Below are 17,242 nucleotides of genomic sequence, written 5' to 3'. Positions count from 1 at the left end.
AAAGGGGGACAGACCAAACTTCACTTGTCCTCCGATTCTCTTCAAGCCTTCAACCAATTAAAGGAACGTTTTACCTCCGCTCCCATCTTGCACCACCCCGACCCTGATATACCGTTTGTAGTAGAGGTTGACGCCTCCAACACTGGCATTGGGGCCATCCTTTCCCAGCGGCAGGGTAATCCTCCCTAGTTATTCCCCTGCGCCTTTTACTCCCGCAAACTTTCTTCATCTGAGCAGAACTACGACGTCGGCAACCGTGAGCTCCTGGCTATGAAAGCCGCCCTAGAGGAATGGCGACACTGGTTGGAGGGGGCCAGACACCCATTTCAGGTCTTTACCGATCATCGCAACCTTGAATATCTTCGCTCTGCCAAGAGACTCAACCCCAGACAGGCCAGATGGGCCTTGTTCTTCACCCGCTTCGACTTCTCGATTTCCTACCTACCCGGCTCCAAGAATGTCAAGGCTGACTCTCTCTCTCGACAGCACGAAGCCATGCCACAAAGCTCCACCGACGAAACCATAATTGCTCCCGGGCTGGTCCTTGCTCCCATTCAGTGGGACATCATGTCAGACATCGCCCAGGCCCACACCTCCGCCCCCCCTCCTCCCGAATGCCCACCCAACCGAACATTTGTACCTCACAGTCTGCGGGAGAGGGTAATTCGCTGGGTACATGACGCTCCACATTCCGGGCACCCAGGCACCACAGCCACTGTTCGCCTGCTACGGAACCACTTCAGGTGGGAGACTCTGTCGGAGGACACGACTGACTTCGTAAACAGATGTCAGAGCTGTAACATTGCCAAGACCCCCAAACAGTCACCAGCTGGCCTGCTTCAGCCACTACCCATACCTCGACGTCCCTGGTCACATATCGCTGTGGACTTTGTCACCGACCTGCCCAGTTCCCAACATCACACCACGATCCTCACTGTCATCGATCGGTTCTCCAAGGCCTGCCGTCTCATTCCGCTACCCAAGCTACCCACAGCCCTCGAGACCGCTGAACAACTATTCCAGTACGTCTTTCGCTATTACGGCCTTCCAGAGGACATCGTTTCGGACCGGGGTCCCCAGTTCACGTCCAGGGTATGGAAAGCCTTCTTCCGGCTCCTAAACGTCAATGTCAGTCTCACCTCGGGTTACCACCCGCAGTCCAACAGCCAGACGGAACGCTTGAATCAAGAAATAACCAAATTCCTCTGTACATATTGTCACCATAACCAGACGGATTGGAGTCGGTACCTCCCGTGGGCAGAATACGCCCAAAACTCTCTACTTAAACCATCTACCAACCTGACTCCCTTCAAATGTATCCTGGGATACCAGCCCCCCCTGTTTCCTTGGTCCGGCGAACCTTCGGAGGTCCCCGCAGTGAACGATTGGCTTCAACGCAGTGAGGCGGTATGGGACCAGGCCCACGTCCACCTACAACGGGCGGTGAATCGTTTCAAGGAACAAGCCGACCGTCATCGTCGCCCCAGTCCCAACTACGCTCCTGGCCAATGGGTCTGGCTCTCCACCCGGGATCTCCGTCTTCGCCTCCCCTGCAAAAAACTTAATCCAGTTTCTTTCCGTTTACAACTTCCCGCTAACTATCGCATTTCTCCCACTTTTCATGTCTCCCTGCTCAAACGGGCTGATGGTCCGAGGGCTGAGGAGGAGGTGTGTTCCGGGCCCCCTCCCATGATTGTGGGCGGCGAGGAAGCCTTCTTGGTGCGTTCCCTGCTAGACTCCAGACGACACCGGGGTCAGATCCAATACCTGGTGGATTGGGAGGGGTACGGTCCGGAGGAAAGATCCTGGGTAAATGCTAATGACATCCTCGATCCCAATCTCATCGCAGAGTTCCACCGGACCAATCCGGAGAGACCGGCCCCTCGACCCCGGGGAAGACCTCGCAAGTCGCATCTTCGCGTCCGGAGCCGCTCACAGGGGGGGGCCCTGTCACGAACATGGAGAGCGCCTCCCTCTCCAGCCGTCGGAGATCAGATTCATCGGAGTATTGACTATAGACTACATTTCCCATAAGCCCACATACCTAGGTCTTATTGCTCCACAGCTGTTACCTGTTTCCCCTCCACTATTTAATGAACTCTGATATACACACTCTTTGCGAAGTCTTGTTTTGCTCCGGCTACAATTCCAAGTGTTTACCCTGTTTCCTGTTCTGTCTATCGTGTATCGACCCAGCTTTGTCTCTGTACCTCGTTTGTTTGCCGCCTGCCCTGTATTACGATTGCCAGTTCTAGTTTATTGATTGTTTGCTGCCTGCCCTCACTCTGATTCTGCCTGCCTCTTACATATCTGTTTACCTGTGCTTGACCATTGCCTGTACGACTACTGAGTGTTTATTATTAAACTGCTTATGGATCCCAACCTGCCTGAGTCTCCGTCACAGATAGCATTGAGATGTAATTGAAAGGTAAAGACATGAAACCAAACTATTATTTAAGATAACATTTCGGGACCTTTTTGATCTATTTAAGAGTTAAACAGGGAAAACCTCATCTTAATCTTGTGTTTGTCGAAATGCCTTTGGATTCTCCACAACATAAATAAATGCAGAAATAATGCTTTTATTGTTTATATTTATGTCATATAATGTCATTGTGCTTTGGGTGATTACAAGGGCATTGCTATTGAGTTGTAAGATGGTTGATTACTGGCCCAAATCAAAAGAGACCATCCCCAAGTCTCTACGACACCCTGATATGTGTGGGGAGCTTTTTAATGAAAGTCAAGGGATTTTTTGCTCATTTTGTATCTGCGGGGTGGACATTCATAATCTGAAATAAAAATGTTTTTGAATAGGACAGATACAGTGTGTAAGTATTCTAATTTTCATCTTTGTTTCACTCAATATGAAGGTGCTACTGTTCAGCTAGAGTAAAGAATAGAAGCATCACAGACATATAGGTGGCGTCCTTTGCAGATGAAATGCAATTTTAAAAAGGTTGTTTTTAGTGTGAAAAGCCCATGGCAATGTTCATATTTGTATTCAAATGGAAGGTGCTGTCTATTTTACATCACTGGGTCTTTTTTGACTTGCACAAAACGGTTCTTTTAGAATTTTCTCCAAAACAGAGGGGTTTAAATCTAACCCTGATTCACACTGTACAGCTAATGTATACTGGGTTGCTTTGTGTATTCTTCACACTCTGGACTCTCATACCTGCAGGCCTAGAGACCATGTTACATTCAGTCAGTCAGGAACAGCCCAGATTCTTACACTGTGACCAAATGAGGCAAGAAAACAACACAAAAACATATGTAACTGATGGAGGAACAATAGCTGTTTAAAGGTTGAAGACTGAATTGTAATTGCACATAAGTCACTGTGATATGGCCAACGCAAGTACATTATGCATTTAGTTATTACTAGTGTTACGTTTATTGAGTATTATACAAATATCCTAGCTCTCCTGTGTATATGGGTCTCCCTCTTCCATTTAAAAAAGGTGATTTTTAAAGTAAATTTTCTGACAGAATATCTAATATACTAAATTCATGCTCAACGTCATGACTCTACAAATTATTTTTTAGAAAGAGAATTTAATACTGATATTTGTATATTTATCCACTTTTTAATCAGTAGTTTTTGGTATAAAATCTTGATAACAGGAATGACAGTTTAAGATTGTCCCCTATCAACAAACATAACAAAACATACAATAAAGTGATAAAAGAAGAGAAGACACAGGAAAAGTTCATATCCTGAGAGGATGATGATGTCATTATGAATATAAAGCCATATAATGATTGTCGTTATGACATTTTGTTTTATTAAATTATTATAACACACAACTTAAGGTCTTAAACATTATATATTATGTCCACTAAAGCAAAAATATCAAGAGAGAATACATTTAGTATATGTACGTGATCTTGTGTGTGTGTGTGTGTGTGTGTGTGTGTGTGTGTGTGTGTGTGTGTGTGTGTGTGTGTGCTTTTTTGACCCCCAATTCATTTTCAATGGCCGGTGATTTTGTGCCATTTTGTACAAAATAAAAGCATTTCAAAACAAACTTCTGGGTTAAACATAAAAGCACACTAGTTTTATAAATAGTACAGAATGTTCACAGAAAGTTCTGTTTACAGTTCACAGAAAGTCAATGAAGCTTATGATCACTATGATCCAAAAAAAAAAAAAAGTATATAAAACCTGTGTTAATTGAAAGAAAACAAGTTGGGAAAAATATCTAATCCAATATTTCATGACAATATAGCATAATGAGAGATGCATAAGCAATTTTTATACATTTTTGACCGGGAACACCAAATTAGGTTAAAAAACACAGCACAAGTGTTAACATGCCGCAATACATGTAATGAACCACGTAATATAATTTTGCACAAATGTCGCCCATCACGTCATTTTCATAAGATCAGGATTAAAAAACAAAGTCTAAAGTTAAAAGTGCACTCAGTAACTTTTGTCTTTCTGTCATCTTGGACTTACGCTGACTCAAATCTAGGGCGTGCTGAGTGACTCCAGCCGGGTCTCCTAAGCAACCAGATTGACCCGGTTGCTAGGGAGGGTAGAGTCACATGGGGTAACCTCCTCGTGGTTGCTATAATGTGGTTCTTGCTCTCAGTGGGGCATGTGGTGAGTTGTGCGTGGATGCCGCGGAGAATAGCGTGAAGCCTCCACATGCGCTAGGTCTCCGCAGTAACACGCTCAACAAGCCACGTGATAAGATGTGCGGATTGACGGTCTCAGACACAGAGACAACTGAGATTCGTCCTTCACCACCCTGATTGAGGCGGGTCACTACACCACCACAAGGACCTAGAGCACATTGGGAAGTGGGTATTCGAAATTGGGAAGAGGAAAAAACCATATTTTATAAGGTTACTGATATGACTGGAGTCTTCATATTAATGTGAGTGCTCATAAATTCCTACATACATAAAAAAAATTACAATTCATGTCTTTAGAAGTTAATCTTTTTTTAATGGGGTAAAAATTACTGAGTGCACCTTTAAATGTCCTGAATCCTTCTAAATGTCAGTACAAACCCCAGTAAAGCAGTGCATGCTTTCAATATTGGCTAAAGTAATACTGAGTGCACACTAGGGAGTATTTTGTACATACAAGGCCTTGTTACCAGCTGCTTCCAAATCATCAGTAAATCATTTTGGTGATCTCAACTAAAGTTCTCCTACCCTCGCTTCCTCTAGATCTACATCCCTGATCCTGACATACAGGCTCTTCGTGTTTATTTCCTCTGATGTTCACTCATTTAAACTATACATCAAACTATTCCATATATGTCCTTGTCTAAACCCAAAACTCTCTACCTATCACCCCTATTCACACTTCTCATACCTTCTAGCAGGCATCAGTGCAGGCTTTCTCTAAACATGACTGATGCAGTGAGGTGGTATTTGGAGAATTCTGGTCTCTGACCAAACTTAAGACTCTTGGGCTGGTTCCTGTCCTCTTCTGAGCCTCTTCCCAAATAAGGCTTTGCTTCAACAAAGGACAGAACTGGGTGACGAGTTGAGAGGAGGAAACAGCATGACCTTTTAAGGTTTCAGTTTCCTATTCCCACTGAAAGCTTTTTCTAACTCTCTAAGGTTGAAGACATCTACTCTTGAAGCAGCACTCTGCTGAACATCAAGCTCTCGGATCTAGACACACATACATACAAAAACACACAAAATTCACAGCAACTGCATAAAGGACCATAAAGGATATATCGTAAGTATATTTTAACTTTAAACATCTTTACTTTATTACCTATTGTATCTTGAATTCATTTTTGATTGCTCGTGGTTTATTTCAGAGAATAACGCTCTTTAAAACTCTATTATTATAACTTTTGCATGAGTTCCTTGTTTATTATGACTAAGTAAATTATAAAGAGGATAATATGTCAGTTACTGTACTCACATAACCATAAGTTTGAGAAAATGTAATTAAGGGGTTATAAAGGAGTTAATTAATGACTTATAAGTCATTTATAAATGCATTATAAACCACTGATATGCAGCAAGGTCAAAATTGAATGGGGGCATGGACATAAATTCACCTGCAATTCAAAATGTAAGGGCAAAACATGTCCCTATAATGAATAGCATCTTTTTTTGTTCGTAACATCTGAAATACAGTATTTTCCAATATTTCATTGTAAATCTAATACATCACAATCTATCACAAAATATGATTTGATGCTGATTTCAATTTATATTTAACAGCTTTAATGAATCATTTTCAAGTGTTATATAAAAAAGGGGGACACGTCTGTTTTTATGCCCCTAAAAGTTTGATCTAGGGGGCAAATATTGCCCCACAATAAATACATTTCTGACCTTGATATGCAGTTATAACAACATGAATAAAGAGGCTGACTTTCATGCAATACTTGCCAAATAGTGAGCAATTTTACTTGCATGTTTTAAATGCTCCATAATTTCACTTATTTAAACTTGTGTTTATATTAAATATTAATATATTAAGATTAGGAGGAACTAAGACAATTTGCTACAGTCCACTTTGTATTGAAGTACAGCTAACTGATTATTAAATGCTTCATCTGTGTCCACTGTACATCACAATAGATTTTTATAGGTTACTAATGTTGAAACAGTGTTATTAAGCATTTATAACATGTGAGGTAAAATGGCTCAGTATTTGGCATGTATTGCATGTTGTTATAACCCCACATTGATTATTTTTAATGCATTTGTAAAGGAATTATTAGTCATTAATGAACTCCTTTATAAATCATTAACAAAGGAAACATTAAGGTAAAGTCTTACTGATAACTTTAAAGGTATAATTCACCCCCCAAAATGTAAATTCTATCATCATTTACTCACCCTCATGTAGTTCCAAACCCATATGACTTTCTGTTCTCTGGGGAACTCAAATGGAAATGTTTAGCAGAATGTTCACGCTGCTCTTTTCCATATAATGAAAGCGGGTGGAGACAAGGGGCTATTGAGCTTTAAAAATTACAAAAATACTAGAATCATTAAGTAGTCCTTACAACTCATGCACTATTTTCTTTGCTGTAAGTCGTACAATAGCTTTATGTGCCATACAGACTGAAATGTAAGTTATTTACTGAAAATCTCACTTAGCAACCATGGTCACCAATCACTTTCATTGTAGGGAAAAAGCAACTCTTCGGGAGGTAAGTGAATGATGACATTATTTTCATTTCGAAGTGCACTATTCCTTTAATTGCAATTTGAAAGGATTACCTTAAAGGGATTGAAACAAAACTTCCAATGAGTCAAAATGCTAACACATACTCTGAGTTAATTTCAACCATGTTTTAAACAGTTATTTAAAGTTTTAAACCTTTAAAACAGAGGAAGTCACACAGAACAGATTCATGGGTGTGTTTAAGTACGTAGTAATTTCTTTATTTACAGCACAAACTGTAAACTGTTGTATGTCACAGCTGGGCTCAGTAAAGGTCAATGACCTCACATGGTTGACTAATGACTCATAAGTTTGTAGCATCCACATGTCTTTCTTGATCTACAGTTCATGCAGCTCATAAGGAAATGTGCATAACAGATTACCTAATAGTTGATGGAGAGCAAAGATTACAACTGGGACACTCAGCAATAGCTCGCTGCACCCACATTTAAGCTTAAACATGAATAATAAATAAACACTGAAAAGAGAAGATATATATATATATATAAAACGAATTACATGAACACCAAGGTCAAGGTTGCATCAAAAATTCCAAATGGCCCCAAAACGTATTTGGACACTGAAGTCACATTTAACCCTTCTGCTTTGGAGAAAATTCCCAACAAACATTTCAGAAAATAAATGTCTGCCGGCAAAAGAAAAATGACTTCACTTGGAATTGTCTCCTTAACATATCAAGGGATCAGAATATCATAGACACTTGGGAATTGTCTCTTTTGAACTGGGCCAGTAAGTAACTAGCAGCAACTTGCATCCATTTAAACCTTGTGCGATGTTAATTTGTGAGTCACACTTGTCGGAATGGACCCGCACATACGTGAGTAATATTTTACATTTTAAAGAACACTCATTTAACTAAAGTAAAAACACTAAAGTGATGTTATTTGGACATTATTTAGCTCTAAATGACTAAATAACACCATCCAATTTCATTGAACATTTCAAAGCACATTTTATGTAATCTTCATTTCAATAAAAACCTTCATTTCAGTAAATGGCAAGAGTGTTAAAACATCACAATTTGTCATGCATTGGGGGTATGTGGTGACATCTGGAATAAAAACAACAATTACATGAAATAACAACTATGTCCAGTAGATGGCTCCAGTGCTCTGTGCATGATCTAACAAAATTAATTTCTAGATATTATCAGAAGTTATGCATTGGATACATATTTAGACATTATCAATTTTTTTGTAGCATCTTTCAAACCACTTGTGTTAAAGTGTCAGATTTTGCAACAATGCTCCAATATGCAGTCAAACCTGACCATGCTGCCACAGTCAAAGTGAAAAGACAGAGTAAATGTTTTTTTACCTGTCATTTATTTAAAAAATTAAACATCAAAATTCTACTATAAACACTGTCACACAGGGGTCAGACTCAGACCTTTGTGGTATGCTTGGTATATATAGACAGGTTTGTCGGATGGTGATCTTCAAATCTATTGACGTGCACATGTTTGTGTGTTTAGGTTTAGGAGTAGAGTTTGGAAATAGAAAATATTGTTAGTCTGATATAAAATTAATGGAAGTCAATTAGAGATCACTAATATAATCAAACAAATCTGTATGTGTGTGTGGGTGTGTGTGTATTCTGCATTGTGGATGTTTTATAGTCTCACCCCTTAATGTACAGTATGTGTGGTTGTGTTCTGTATTGTGTCTTATTTATTGATTTTTATTTGACAAAATCAAAACAAAAAAAATCGCTGTATTTCAGTATTTCCCATTCATTTCCTATGGCGGGTCAAAAATGACCTGGAACATCACAAGTGTTGCTTTTTTCACACAACCCCTTAGTCTTATTGAATCAAGTCCAGATTTGTGTGTGTTAGGATAGCTAGTGGAGAAAACATAACCAAGTATTGTACCACTAGTGTACCACATTTTTTATTAAAGAAAACTATTAATCAAAACGGGTCCAAAAAGACCCCAACAGCACACAAGGGTTAACAATGCAACCACCTACCCCAAAACATGAAATCCCCCAAAACACCCTGACATTGTGAAAATATGAATAAGAATCAGAAAAAGTTGATACTTTGTTGTTGTTGAGGAAAATCAAAAAACAAGATTACACTGATTTGAATTCTTAAATGGGTCAAACATGACCTGAAAGTGAGCAGGGTTGAAAATATCTGAATTCAATTGCATTAGATACTAAAATAACAAAGCAAGTGTGATCTGCACTCAAATGCTGCGCAAGCTTTTTGCAATGACTTTTAAGCAACTGGTGTCAGGGTGATTTCCATCATCCATCCATCTTCAACTGCTTATCCGATGTCGGGTCGTGAGGGCAGCAGCTCCAGAAGGGGCCCCCAAACTTCCCTATCCCGATCCACATTAACCAGCTCTGACTGGGGGACCCCGAGGCATTCCAAGGCCAGTGTGGAGATGTAATCTCTCCAACTAGTCCTGGGTCTTCACCTAGGTGGCATCCTTACCAGATGCCCAAACCACCTCAACTGACTCCTTTCGAGGCAAAGGAGCAGCGGCTCTACTCCAAGCTCCTCACGGATGACTGAGCTCCTCACCCTATCTCTAAGGGTGAAGCCCTCCACCCTTCTGAGGAAACCTATTTCGGCTAATTGTACTCACGACCTAGTTTTTCCGGTCATGACCCAGCCTTCATGACCATAGGTGAGGGTAGGAATGAAAATTGGCCAGTAGATCGAGAATGATTCATTACTCTTATTCTCCGGCCAACCTCCCGCTCCATTGTCCCCTCACTCGTGAACAAGACCCTGAGTTACTTGAACTCCTTCACTTGGGGCAGTACCTCCTTGTCAGGGTGACGTTTAGTGTCCAAATACTTTTAGTGCTATTTTCCCAAATATCTGCATAAAAGTGGCTAAAAGTCCTCAAACATTTACAAATGATTTATGTTGTAATGGTAAATGACTTCAGACTCATTCCTCAAAGGTGGAACATCAAGAAGTGGTGCCCCAAAGCACAGAATGGCAGCACAGGTGATGCTGCTGCTCAGTATGTGTGTGTTTTATGCTTGGCTGAGATTGAAACTGCTGAAATGTATTGCCTGAATGTGATCGATAGAGTTTTAAACAAACGTTCGGGTGGAGCATGTTTATCTAATCCTAAACCTAAAAACACAAGGGTATAAGCCTCATTCATAGACATTAAGTCAAATCTGTTCACTTTCATCTGACTCAAGGATTATATGAACATGTACACTCATGAATGTGTGTCTATAGTTGCCTTTTGTATCACAGTTTAGTTCAAGAAGTTCATCTGACAAAAATATGATTGAGCTGAACTGTGCGCTTTTGGAAGCAATTTGTGTTTGGGGGTTTATACCCGTGACTGCTTCTACCTGCATCATTGGCTGTTTCCACTTGATTTTGATTGTCTTTGTAAGTGAATGTTTCAAGTGAAGAGGATTTCAGCACAGGTAAATACAGCTGTTGCAGTCATGATGTCAAATTTGTAGGCTAACACATAAATTTAATTCACCATAGGCCTCATACATTTCTCACTATAAGTCGTAATTATAGTACGAGATGGCGAAATCATAAGTTACTTAAAAACGACTTTTTCTCCCATAGAGTAAAAAATAAACAAACCAAACAAACAATGTTGTCACGATTTTTCCTAAAAGTTTAACCCCTAAATCTGACCATAAAGTCTAAAGGTAAACCTTTTTTTTAGCTACATGTTTTAAAGTATTTGTAAAGAATTTGTTTATAGGCAGGGTTGGGAGGATTACTTTTAAAATGTGTTCCACTACAGATTACCTGCTGAAAGGTCAGTAACATAATCTCAATACTTTGGATTACTTCTTCAGCACTGACAGATTTATTTACTTGTTTGGATTATAAGTACATTAATAACAATTAAAAAAATATCCACCAGTACATTAAGATGCATTAAAAATAGATTCTGTGAAAAAAGCCTAAATATCTTATGCAATGTTGCTAATAAAACAAGATAAAGCATATTTATGATTTTCAGATATTTTTAAAGGAAAACAATGCAAAATGATCATTGAGATTAAGATCGTTGCCCTAATCTCAAATGTTTTACAAGAGAAAAAACGAATTGTTCTCTAGTGTGGATTTTCTTGATAGCTAGAAAGAGCTAGAAATATCATTTTAGCTTAGCATAAAGCTATTGTCACACGCATGACAATTTATACAAGGTTAACTATTTCTGCTGCTACAAACTTGCTTCAAACCCCCACAGAATGTACACAACTATATCATCTTCTGATCACATCATTTATACTTATAAATATTTTCCAACTGATAAACTAAATACTACATGAAACAAACAACAAAGGGTTAAAAATGTAATAACTTTTCGTATGTAGTAACATTTTAGGAACAACAGTTTATAAATATTGAATTAACTATAAACGTATAATTTATAATTACTATAGGGTAATAAATATTAGTAAAGAGTTACGAGTCTTTCACCTTACTCAAACCCTAAACCTAATTCATGATTTTAATAGAAAAATCAATGTGTATGATGGAAGATAGAAAACATCAGTGTTGGAAGTGTTGGATAGGAGGTGAGCCAAAATGTTATGCCTATATTTTATAGATTTCAAATTCTGTTTGTTGATTCGTCTAAAAGTTCATACTCAAGTCGTACCCTATCTTACGATTTTGCCATTTCAAATGAATTATTATGAGATATTATGAAACTATGTTGTGTTTATAGAATAGTGATTCTGTTCCAGTGCAGAAAAAGGTCTAAGAAAATCCATGCCATGTCCTCTGCTCTCTTCTTGTAAGCAGGAAGCTCCGAGTATGGCCAACAAAGGTCCATCGTATGGGCTAAGCCGGCAGGTGCAGGATAAGATTGAGCAGAAGTATGATACTGACCTTGAGGCCCGTCTGGTGGAGTGGATCATGGCTCAGTGTGGCTCTGCAGTGGGACAACCAGAGGCTGGAAAACTGGGGTTCCAGGCCTGGCTTAAAGATGGATGTGTAAGTGACATCAGAAGATATACAGTTGCAAGCAGCAATTTAGAGTGCCAAGCAAACCTGGTTGAGTACACTAGAGGCACAATGACTTTTGTTTAGTTTCACACAAATCACAAGTAGAATGGCAGATTATCATTTCATAAACACGTACTTTTCACCCCGTTCCTCACACAATGCTATCTTATGACATCTAAACGCTTTTACAATAGCAAATGACTCATTTTAATGTTTGCATTACATAATCAACTATATTTACAAGCTTGTTCGAGTGATCAAATTGTGTGGTATCTCAAATGATAAAACATTGCCCTTGTGATGTAAAGGACTGAGGTACAAGTCTGGAAAAGCACGAAAGTCCACACGTGAACCCAAAGTGTCATAGAAGCATCACAAAACGAAGGCTGTGTTTTTAATCTCACCTTTGCTTTTTCTGATACTATCGTTATGTTTGGGTTTAAGGTTTAGGGTAGGGAGGTCAGTTTTGTTGATTTAAAACTCGATAGAGCATTAACCTTAAATACCTTATCTGTTTGGGGGAACATTTAACTCACTTATAGTGCCACATATACTGATGTGCCCAAAAAATATGACCATCTGCCTAATATGCCGTTGGGCCTCCGCGTGCCTCCAAAACAGCGCCAACCGCCAAGGCATGGACTATCTGCCATCAAGACATTAGCAGCAGATCCTTCAAGTCACATCCCACAGATGCTCAATTGGATTGAGAACCACCTTGAACTCTTCTTTATGTTTCTCAAACCATTTCTGAACAGTCTGTGCAGTGTGGCAGGGCGCATTATCCTGCTGAAAGAGGCCACTCGCCATCAGGGAATACCACTGCCATGACGTGGTGTACCTGGTCTGCAATGGTGGTAAGGTAGAATGCAACAATATACTGCCTTCGTTGCCCTTGTGCTTTGATGAGCCTTGGGCACGCAACACCCTGTCACCGGTTTGTCCCTCCTTGGACCACTGTCGGTAGGTACTCACCACTGCTGACCGGGAGCACCCCACAAGCCTTGCCATTTAAAAGATGCTCTGACCCAGTCATCTGGCCATAACAATTTAAAGTCAATCAGGTCTTTACTCTTCCACATTTCTCCTGCATTCAACACGTTGACTACGAGAACTGATTCTTTGCTTACTATCTAATCTACCCAGACCTTGACATGTTGCCTTGTTAGGAGATGATCAACGTTATTTGCTTCAACTGTAAGTGGTCATAATGTTTTGGCTTATCGGTGTACGTGTCATGAGCCACCTAATATAATTTTGCTAAAATGTCACCAGTCACGTTTTTTTCAAGAGATCAGGCAGAGGGTTTGAGAGGCCCACACCAATATGTCCGCAAGGAATGTTCAGATCAAACCCCATTTAATGTGCCAAATTTCACTTTTTAACCGTACAGTTCTATCAGCTGCCATAGATTTCATGCCAGAATATGCAGAAGAAAAACTAGAAAAGAGAAATCAACCCCTATTAACATCAAGCCCACACTAGTTATCTGCACGACTAACTTGGTCACTCTTCTGTAAAATGTTATTTTTGTCTTCTGTATCCGTTCTTAGGTTTTGTGTGAGCTCATCAACAGTCTCTGTAAAGACAAACCCGTAAAGAAGATCCAGAGCTCCAGTATGGCCTTCAAACAGATGGAGCAGGTGTCTCAGTTCCTCAAAGCTGCTGAACAGTATGGTGTCACTAAAACTGACATGTTTCAGACGGTTGATCTGTGGGAGGGTGAGTCAATATATACAGACCTATGAATCCTGTCACAATCGTCTCAATTAATATTCAATTGATCAGAGTTTGCAGCTCTTCATTAATTTTTCTATTAATATTACATGGCGGGTGTAGAAAAGGAAGTCCTGCCTTTCAGGTAAAAAAAGCCAATCGCCTTTTAGGCACAGAAATCACCTGTCAGTTATCCCAAGAACATGCATGCACATTTGCTGGACCGGCCTGAAAAATAGCTGTTTTTAGCGTGAGCTATAACAAAGCACAATTTATGATACCAGTGTTGTCAGATTTTACTGCCAATTTGAAATATGTTCTTTGATCGTAATCTTGACCAACTGTTTTGGAGATTTCAGTCTTTCCCCATTCAAGTCGATAGGAACTGCACTTGTGTTATATCTATAGAAAATAGCTGACCAGTAGAGTTCCAAAGATGGCCGCTGAGCAGGGTTGGTTTGGGAGACAAAATTTTCCGGGAATTTCAGGATTCTTGCTGCCCACTGAACATTGGTTTCACCATAGATATCTAATATATCTATTACTAGTAGTATTTATTATTATTGATTTATACATGGGTGTTGTGCTTGAATAGAATATCGATCCATGCTGTGAGCCACTGACTGTTGTAATTGATGATGCATTGAAATTGTTATAACACACGACACACAACCTCATTTAGGGTGCGTTATATTCAGAAGTGATCATCTCTATGCCCTATTCCTTTCAAAACCAGCCACTGTGAGAGCGTTACAAGAATAAATAATTAGAGTTATTCTGAACACTCTTTTTAGGTCATTTTAATAGGAAATTATGGATCTTACAGCATGACTATAATGATTGTTTTCCCTTCAAAGTGCCCTTTGGAGGGTGAATTATTCAGTATGAAATGCGGCTCTTTATGCAGCTGGATGGTAAATAGGCTAATAGAAATAACGAAAATATGTTTAATAATTTTTTATAATAATAAGGCCCTATGACGCAACACAATTTCAAATCCAATAAATAATAAGATTACACACAACGGATGCCAAGGCGGGCATGCAATGAAAAAAACTACTACTTTTTACCTTTAAGTAAATACGTAGTTGTTGTAGGAGAACACTATAATCCGGTTTATCAAGTCTGCTTCAAACCTCCTTCACATGACACATTGAACTTAGAACTTGTTTTTCAGTTGTTTTCCTATGTAAACATGGGCTAAAATAAATGGACATCTTTGACTGTTGTGAAGCGTCTCGCCGTTGTTCAATACCTCTTGCAGGTGAGCTGTGGTTTTTTTTAGACACCTTGACATGTTAAAGTGACCCCACTCTAAGACTTTCTTGTGAAGTTTCATTGTCCAGCTCTGTAGGTGGCGGTAATGCATCATAAACTGGATGACAAACCAGCAATAAACATCACCAGAAGCAAACTTTCTTTCCTGTGACAGCACTATGGATCATGAAAAAACTTTTAACTAAAAGTACATAAATAACCTGCAATGGTAATGTCGGCGTTGTTGTTGTGTTCAGTCAACAGCTGTTGTATTGTCAGTTCTGTCTTGTTCAGTGCACAATGCTATTAAATTAGCCAGATAACAGCTAATGGCTACTGAGGCTGATTGGTTTCCATGACAGCAGGGCTGCCTGTTAATACTTCCTATAAGGCTGATTTCATGTCTGGGATTCAGTTAGCTGTTTAATAATGCTGTTTTTATGAATGCTGATAAAAATGCATTCAATATCTACTTAATTAAGACTGATTACTATTGCATTAAAATCCTATCAATTAAGTAATTTGCACTCTCTTTTTATATCCTAGTTGTAAAAAGGTCTATTTCATTATTGTCTGACAGGAAAGGATTTGGCTGCCGTGCAAAGAACACTGATGGTTCTGGGCAGCGTCGCAGTTACAAAAGATGATGGCAACTTCCATGGAGATCCCAACTGGTTTTTTAAGTGAGCAGTGAGATACCAAATACTGTAGAGCAGTGGTTCCTAACCCTGTTCCTGGAGGCCCCTCAATACTACACATTTTGAATATCTCCCTAATCAAAAGCACCTGATTCAACTCATCAGCTCATTAGTGGAGACTCCAAGACCTGAATTGGGTGTGTCAGAAAAGGGAGATCCAGAAACAGGGTTGGGAACCACTGCTGTAGAGCATTATATGGATTTAATTTAAAACCACAAGACAAAAACATTCATTTGATTTATTAATGGTCACATGTCTGCTGTGTGCTAACCTGCAGGAAAGCTCAGGAAAACCGGAGGGATTTTTCTGACAACCAGCTGAAAGAAGGGAAAAATGTCATCGGTCTGCAGATGGGATCCAACAAAGGAGCTTCGCAAGCGGGCATGACAGGCTACGGCAGACCCCGACAGATCATGAACCCATGAACCCATTAATCACAACCGCACAATAATGTTCCATTCAAAATACGATTGTAAAAATAACATAATAAAATGAACACAAACAATTTGGTACTAACATAATTTCCATGACCTTTCAGCCCTTACTGTAACCTTTTTAATGAACTTGGTGAAATTGAGTGAATTTGATGTTCTTTGTTGCAGACCAACATTTTCAGCAGAGTATAATGTAAATAATTATGCTGTGTGCACATTACATCTGTATGTTAAAGTCAACGTAAAATCAGAATTTACTCTATTTTCTTTCTTAATACATGTGCATTATTCCCAAAAATGTTGGCCTCTATTAAAATCAAAATTAATGAAACAACTCCTGAAACAACTTTCTGTTTTGGATGGCATAAAGTCCATTTTTCCCTATCCAATCAATTCTCCATGGATAAAACAAAGTTACAGCTACATTTTTGTTGTTGTTGCTGTTGAATATCCTATTTCAAATATGTCATAATTACTGAAGTAAAAATGAGATGTTTAGATGTTTCATGTTGATTTTACAATACAATGACTCACAGACATGTCATTAATGTGCAGAGATAAAAGAGAAAAAATCTCAAACTACATCAGAGGTGGGTTGTTCGGAAGTATATCACACTTCAGTAAAAACATTCCAGTAGCAGAAAAATGGCTGCAGAAGAGCACGCCTCAGTGTTTAACTCTTTCTGCTCTCAAAATTGTTTGAGGTGTCAAAACTCAAAAAAGTGACAATCAATGTATCAGAAGCAAGAAAAAAGGGAAAACTCTGTCATTTTAATAAACATATTTAACTCACTCTTAACACTTTCAATCAATGTGTAAAGCAGTTCAATGGAAAGGAGGAGGCGAGAACCGGCTTGGCAATATAAATAAAATGTTAATGATTAACTTAAACAAAAGACAAACACACACAAATGACGGACAAGTCCGTAAACGATCTCTCTCTCGTCGCACCACCGTCCGCAATCAGCCTTTATCCCTCTCGGAGGC

At 39.3% G+C, this 17,242-nt stretch overlaps 2 protein-coding genes across 3 annotated transcripts in view; one reads left to right on the top strand and one right to left on the bottom strand.

Annotated features, from left to right (window-relative positions):
* The window catches only part of LOC127629997 (tripartite motif-containing protein 16-like), a 327,862-nt gene that overhangs the window by 129,322 nt on the left and 181,298 nt on the right, over positions 1-17,242 (bottom strand). The window lies entirely within an intron of this gene.
* On the top strand, positions 5,550-16,680 carry LOC127630002 (transgelin-like). The gene is made up of 5 exons (XM_052107367.1): positions 5,550-5,710; positions 11,946-12,137; positions 13,703-13,871; positions 15,703-15,805; positions 16,099-16,680. The coding sequence occupies exons 2-5, from the start codon at positions 11,958-11,960 to the stop codon at positions 16,244-16,246; spliced, it is 600 nt and encodes a 199-aa protein (XP_051963327.1). The 5' UTR covers positions 5,550-5,710; positions 11,946-11,957; the 3' UTR covers positions 16,247-16,680.

The sequence above is a fragment of the Xyrauchen texanus genome, chromosome 36 (assembly GCF_025860055.1).
Source record: "Xyrauchen texanus isolate HMW12.3.18 chromosome 36, RBS_HiC_50CHRs, whole genome shotgun sequence".
NCBI lineage: Eukaryota > Metazoa > Chordata > Actinopteri > Cypriniformes > Catostomidae > Xyrauchen > Xyrauchen texanus.
Note: the sequence above shows the minus strand (reverse complement) of the source record. Positions and strands in the feature narration are given on the sequence as shown.

Excerpts from the sequence above, each read along its gene's own strand:
- LOC127630002 (XM_052107367.1), top strand. The coding sequence starts at position 11,958 with ATGGCCAACAAAGGTCCATCGTATGGGCTAAGCCGGCAGGTGCAGGAT. Across the intron at positions 13,872-15,702 it reads GACGGTTGATCTGTGGGAGG|GAAAGGATTTGGCTGCCGTG; the intron begins GTGAGTCAATAT and ends ATTGTCTGACAG. Across the intron at positions 15,806-16,098 it reads GATCCCAACTGGTTTTTTAA|GAAAGCTCAGGAAAACCGGA; the intron begins GTGAGCAGTGAG and ends GCTAACCTGCAG.